Here is a 5,903-nt window from a genome sequence, read left to right as displayed (position 1 = left end):
CCGGGCGAGTAGGCAACCCGCCCGCACTCGTGCGTGCGGCACAGTCTAACTACAGAAGTGCGCGGGGTTAATCAGCCACCTGGTATGTCCCATCTGCGTTTTAGGCGCTTTTTAAATTGGACACAAAATGCACATTTTCTGCAGCTCTGCTACCTGGGTAGCTGACCGTCATGACTCGAAAGTATGAGTCACTTTGCAATACTATTACGGACAATAGCAAAACAATCGACAACGGAAGGAAAAAAAATACAAGAAAATACAAACAAGGCGAGTTGCACACCATCACGCCCCTAGCCTATAGCCATGCGCTTAGGACTCGGTCCTCTTTGTATTTCGGTGGTTTTCGCCGAGGAGTCGGCCGCCCGTGCCGCTCAGGCCCTGCAGCTGTGTTTGCAGCCCCGGGTGACGCTCAGCGAGACGGGCCTACATAAGCGCCGGCGCGACGCCGCGGCCGGATGTTTGGCCCGTCGAGGACGCGTACTTCAGTTCGCGCGCAAAGATGTGCCGGCGTCTCGGACTCGTCCTGGTGATCGGGGTGGCCCTCCTCGCCCTCGCCGTCGGGCCCACCCCCGCCAACGCGCAAGGTGTGCACCGGGCGGGCTGGGTGCGAATTGTTCCGTCCGCGGAGGAGGGCTAGACGCGCTTTTGCTGAAACTGAAGTGTCTTCTAATGTGTCAGTCTAATGTGTTGGAGTATGGCGCAACAGTAACCCTGTGACAATGGTGTCTTGCGCGGGAGATAAATGTGGACCAAATTGTAAACGTGTGTTGATGTCCGATACCAAAAATCAGATTTGTTTTTGACGTGGCTGTTACGCACTCCTTTATGTGTGACATTTTCGTCACACCTTTTTTGGCGTTGTCATTTTGTTTAAAGACTCTATGCGTCTTATTCATACGTCTGTTTGATGTCGACAGTCGCAGCATTCGTACTAGGGGTGGAGACGAAATCGTTTCAATGCTCTTTTAACCGTCGTAATTTTTTCCGCATCATCCCCTGGGAACTTATAGTGATAGTAGCCCATAAACAAACAGTGACTTCTGTGTTGTTCAGGTTGGACTTCCTCGCTCTTCAGCTCGTTCTCAAACTTCTCGAACTTGGCCAGAAAAGGCATCTCCAATGTCGTAGAGACCGTCAAGAACACAACATCTAATATTGTCGAGGATGCCGTCAGGTTAGTTTGGTTTGGGTTTCCCTCGGTACGTGGCAGCAGACTCTCAGAGCGAAACGACGGTAGAAACTGTGTGATAACATCAATTTTGTCTTTTCAACCTACCCTTTGCTCGCTCCAGGTTCGTTGCACTGAGGACCACACAGGACGAGGTGTGCTACTTCATCCTGGGCTGCTTCAGCCTCAAGAGCCCCTGGGTGTCGCTGAGCCGGCCCGTACCTGTGCCCAAGGAGCCCGAAGCCATCAGCGTGCGATTCTACTTCTACACCAGGTGCACCGTCATCATCCATCATCCGTTATCCGTCAACCGTCATCCATAATCCATCATTCATCATCCATCATTCGTCATCCATCATCCGTCATCCATCACCTGTCATCCATCACCCGTCATCCATCATCCGTCATCCATCATCCGTCATCCATCACCTGTCATCCAAAATTCGTCAACAACTTGTATGTCACACAGGGAGTACCCCGAGCGCTATACCATCGAGTCCGGGCCCAACATAACGTCGCATGGTGACTTCGGCTACGAGGCCTCCAAGCCCACCTTCTTCCTCGTCCACGGCTTCCTCAACAGCGGCAACGAGACGTGGATGGCCGACCTCAAGGACGCCGTGCTCAAGAACGTCGACGGCAACGTGTTCATCGTGGACTGGGGGCAGGGCGCCATGGAGGCCAACTACCTGCAGGCCGTGTCCAACACCCGCATCGTCGGCCGGGAGATCGGCCACCTGGGCCGCGTGCTCACCTCCCACTACGGCGCGTCCGCCAAGAACTTCCACTTCATGGGCCACAGCCTGGGCGCGCACATCTCGGGCTACGCAGCTCGCAACATCACCAGCGTGGGCCGCGTGACCGGTGCGTAAGGCGAAGCGAGGGGTACTTCATTATTGAACTACGAGTGGACCTTAAGATACCCTGAAAATTGCAAGTCTCTACCACATCTCCTATTAGTGGAACAGACAGACATACAGACAGATAGGCACGAGGTCGTTTGCATAAGCCCGCTGGATAGCTTTTTCAAAACAGAAGGGTGGGCTGGAAATTGTATAAGTAAACGCCCCTTCAAAAATCAGAAAAATCAGGGACAATCGGGAAAAATTAGAAGAAAAAAATCAGGGGCAATCAGAAAAAAATCTGAACAAAATAAAACACGAAATCAAGAAAAATTACTCTTCCGACAGCGTTCGACCCCGCCGGTCCCGGGTTCGAGGCCCTGCCCCGCGTGGTACGCCTCAACAAGTACTCGGCCAGCTTCGTGGACGTGCTGCACACCAACGCCAAGCCCGTCACGCAACTGGGCTTCGGCATGATGCACTCCATCGGCAAGTACCTGCGAGTACACCCCAGAGGTCTCTCAGAGTGCCCAAACGCTAACGTCTGACCCGCCCCTAGGTCACGTCGACTTCTACATGAACGGCGGAGTCGACCAGCCCGGCTGCAGCAGCCCCAACATCACCATGCCCAAGTCCATCCTGGACGTCGTCACCATCCCCCTGAACGGTGAGCCCCCGCCTGGCTCCGGCCGCGCTTGCGCGTGCTTGCACCACAGACTAGCTCTAACGCTGCTCCGCTCTGTCCCCCCACAGCGCTGTCCGAGCTCATCAGCTGCTCCCACAGCCGCTCCTACGAGTACTTCACCGAGGCCCTCAACAACACGTCTTGCCTCATGTGGGGCCACAAGACCAGCACTGGTCGCCAGCGACTCCTGTGAGCCCTCCCTCTCTCCGTCCATCCCTCCCTCCCTCCCTGTCTGTTTGTCTGTCTGTCGGTCTGTCTGTCTGTCTGTCTGTCTGTCTGTCTGTCTGTCTGTCTGTCTGTCTGTCTGTCTGTCTGTCTGTCTGCCTGTCAGTCTCCGACAACTTTCGCGCGTATTCGGAATCAGAACCAAACAATTACTCATCTTTTTCACTCTGGCCCCGTGTGTGCAGCTGGAGGAAGTCGGTGCCGAGCCCCGTGACGAGCAGGAGCACCGAGTGCACCAAGGGCAGGTGCATCCCCATCGGACTGGACACGCCGTCGTACCCCGCCAGGGGCGCCTTCTCCGTCAAGACCGGCTCGGCCGCACCCTTCTGCCGTGAGTGTCCCCCAAAAAAAACGAAACGTGGAAACGGTGTCAAAACGAGCACTTCCGTTTCCGTTATTTTAAATAGCCCAGTGCGACCCTTTTGTCTGCATCGGCCGTCGGTGCTTGCCGTCCCCCGCCCGCCCGATGCAGAGGCACTCCAAGGCACTCCAAGGCACTCCTCACATTGCAACCGGGTTTCTGTTGTTTTCTGTCACAGTCGAAGAGAACTCTGGCGACGGACAGACGCTGAAGGAGCTCAAGCGCCTTGGTTTACTCAGCTGATTCGCCAAGACGACGACGACTGCCGACGACGACCCGTGAAAAAATACAATGTGGCTGACACACACACACGTACACACACATACACACAGACGTAACAGTGTGCTTGCTTGAGGCCACACGACGCAATAAAAGCCGCATCAATTCACGCGTTTTGTTTTCATTTTTAATTTATTTAAATTAAAATCTCCTATAATGTAGTGGACTTCCACGAGTCTAGTTGGTGCCACTGGTCTCCGGAGGCCAGCCCCCTGAACTCGACCATCCAGCCGGTGCCGCCGTTGCGCACACTGGTGGTGTACTTGACGGCGATGCGGTGGGTGTGTCCTCGCACGAAGCCGGGCTTGTCCTACAAATGAAGGTTGGTTAGATATTCACTCGATTTAAACAACTACGTTCTTACTTGAATCGACTTCGAAGACGGGGGTTCTCCCCTCCCTCGGACTCTCGGCCTTACCTTTCCGCAGTAACGGGCGAGGCTGGTCTCTCTGTCTTCCGCGTCCACGTCGAACACTTCGACGAAGTCCGTGTCGCATGACGTGTTGGGGCCCAGATCGAACGCTGTGGGGCGAGTAAAGAATTCGGTTACGGTGCGATGTACCGTGCTGTGCTTCGATACATACTTTCTGATCTTGCGATATGTTATGTATTTTATGCAACGTTTTGCAGAGGTAGATGCAACGAGTATGTATATCAACCTTTGAAGTTCAGCACGGGACTCCTGGCTCCGGGGCTGAAGATGTCCCAGCGACACACGGAGGCGTTCCGGTACGGCGCCGGGTACATGGGGCTGGTGAAGACGCCCGAGTCCTGGTGGAGCGCGCCGCCACAGCCAGGGCCTGGAACAAGGTGGAACAAGGTGGAACAAGATGGAATAAGAAGTAACATGGTGAAACAAGGTGGAACATTCTGAAACAAGGTTGAACAAGTTGGAACAAGGGAGAACATGGTGGAACCAGGGGTGACGAGGTAGGGCGGGGTGTAGAACAAAGTGAAACAAGGTCGGACAAAGTGGAACAATGTAGAACACGGTGGAGGCACCCACCCTGGTCCGTGGTCCAGTAGTGGCCGTCGACCCTGCTGTAGGTGTTGAAGTCCTTGGCCCAGTACTTGATGAGCATCCCGGGGCCGGTGGACGAGAAGCCTCGCGACATGGACGGCTCGCAGACGCGGCCGATCCGAGGGCTGCTTCCGGCGAGGCCGTCCAGCACCTGAGGGCGAGGCCGAGGCCGAGAGCCATGGATCATAGCGCAAGTCACGACTGAGAGTGATGTGCGGTAGACTCCAGCCCCACCACACCGCTCACCTCCAGGCCGCCTTCCTTGCAGTCGGTGGACGGGGTGATGTACGAGTTCTCCCCGATGAAGAACGTGATGGTCTGGTTGGTCGGGGCGACGATGCGGATCACGCACTCCTTGGCCTCGTTGTTGAGGAACACGGCCCCGGACGGCTCGAGCAGGTCGGCCGGCGGGCAGCGGGAGGCTGGCGACAGTCGGCGCGGGCGGGCGTGCGTGAGCAGAGGGCCTACCGAGTGACACCACCCGAGTGCGCTGAGGCACCGCGCCTACCTGACACGGTCAGCTTGTAGCCTCTGCCGGTCGCGGTCCCGGAGTGGTACGTGATCCTGATGGCGCCCGAGTAGGGGGGCACGCTGATCGGGGGCGGGCGCTCCTTGCTGCAGAAGGACATGGTGTTGTCCGCGTACATCTCCAGGCTGTAGAAATTGGGCATCTGAAACATTCCAGTCACCGCGTCTCAAATTGCTTGTTTGAAAGGGGATTTTTTGGTATCGGGCGGGTATTTATTGTCCATGTATTGTTTGTCCATTTCTCGAACGAAGTACACTACGCTGTACCACATTGGTCAATGTATTGCTGCGGACGGCAACTTAAACCAAACCCGAGTTACGTGTGATAGGTAGGCAACTCCTCTGGCACCCTTGGACCCGTCTGATCCTGCCACCGAGAGGTAGCGCCACCTCACAAGGGAGAGCGAGAGAGACAGCAGCGCCCGTCAAGACGTGCCGTGCGCCGGCGCGCTGTCAGTCGAGAGTTGAGCGGAGGAGCGGATCGTGAGGACCGGGCGGTCAGCAGACGAGACGCGTTCGGCCGCGTTTCGTACGGACTGTTGTGCGCGTTAAATACACAAGTATTGTGCTCCTGCCCGCCGTCAATATGGATAGCCCGACACGAACCAAGCCTGCACGGTACTTCACCTCGACCTGCGCAACGCCGCCATGATGGGTTAGGCCCTCACTAAACTCGGCCCCGAAGCCGCCGCAAACACATCTTTCGCCCCACTCCTGTTTGGACGCCGGGGACGCCCATAGGCCAAACACCACTCGGCGGCCCCTCCCGAAGCCGCCCTTCCCCCCCTCCCCCT

The 5,903-nt window shown here is 56.3% G+C and overlaps 2 protein-coding genes across 2 annotated transcripts; one reads left to right on the top strand and one right to left on the bottom strand.

Annotated features, from left to right (window-relative positions):
* The first annotated feature begins 419 nt into the window (after positions 1-419).
* On the top strand, positions 420-3,669 carry LOC113216970 (phospholipase A1). The gene is made up of 9 exons (XM_026436808.2): positions 420-584; positions 1,054-1,174; positions 1,293-1,442; positions 1,638-2,032; positions 2,359-2,499; positions 2,570-2,677; positions 2,764-2,884; positions 3,106-3,251; positions 3,460-3,669. Exons 1-9 carry the CDS (start codon positions 500-502, stop codon positions 3,522-3,524), a joined length of 1,332 nt encoding a protein of 443 aa, XP_026292593.1. The 5' UTR covers positions 420-499; the 3' UTR covers positions 3,525-3,669.
* On the bottom strand, positions 3,666-5,252 carry LOC127751279 (cubilin-like; the record flags this gene model as incomplete). Its single annotated transcript, XM_052274554.1, is given in 6 exon segments — positions 3,666-3,870; positions 3,979-4,082; positions 4,220-4,360; positions 4,567-4,732; positions 4,828-5,003; positions 5,090-5,252. Coding segments are annotated over 6 exon segments (909 nt in total), but the record flags the coding sequence as incomplete, so codon positions are not given.
* Positions 5,253-5,903: the final 651 nt, after the last annotated feature.

Source organism: Frankliniella occidentalis, unplaced genomic scaffold, assembly GCF_000697945.3.
Source record: "Frankliniella occidentalis isolate FOCC.00 unplaced genomic scaffold, Focc_3.1 Scaffold407, whole genome shotgun sequence".
NCBI classification, from domain to species: Eukaryota; Metazoa; Arthropoda; class Insecta; order Thysanoptera; family Thripidae; genus Frankliniella; species Frankliniella occidentalis.
The sequence above is the reverse complement of the archived record's forward strand: the minus strand, read 5'-3'. Positions and strand labels throughout refer to the sequence as shown.

What these genes read in the sequence shown, in the direction of transcription:
- LOC113216970 (XM_026436808.2), top strand. Translation starts at nt 500, where the DNA reads ATGTGCCGGCGTCTCGGACTCGTCCTGGTGATCGGGGTGGCCCTCCTC. An exon ending in CACCCCCGCCAACGCGCAAG is followed by an intron (nt 585 to 1,053) that starts GTGTGCACCGGG and finishes TGTGTTGTTCAG; the next exon opens with GTTGGACTTCCTCGCTCTTC. An exon ending in ACTGGTCGCCAGCGACTCCT is followed by an intron (nt 2,885 to 3,105) that starts GTGAGCCCTCCC and finishes CCGTGTGTGCAG; the next exon opens with CTGGAGGAAGTCGGTGCCGA.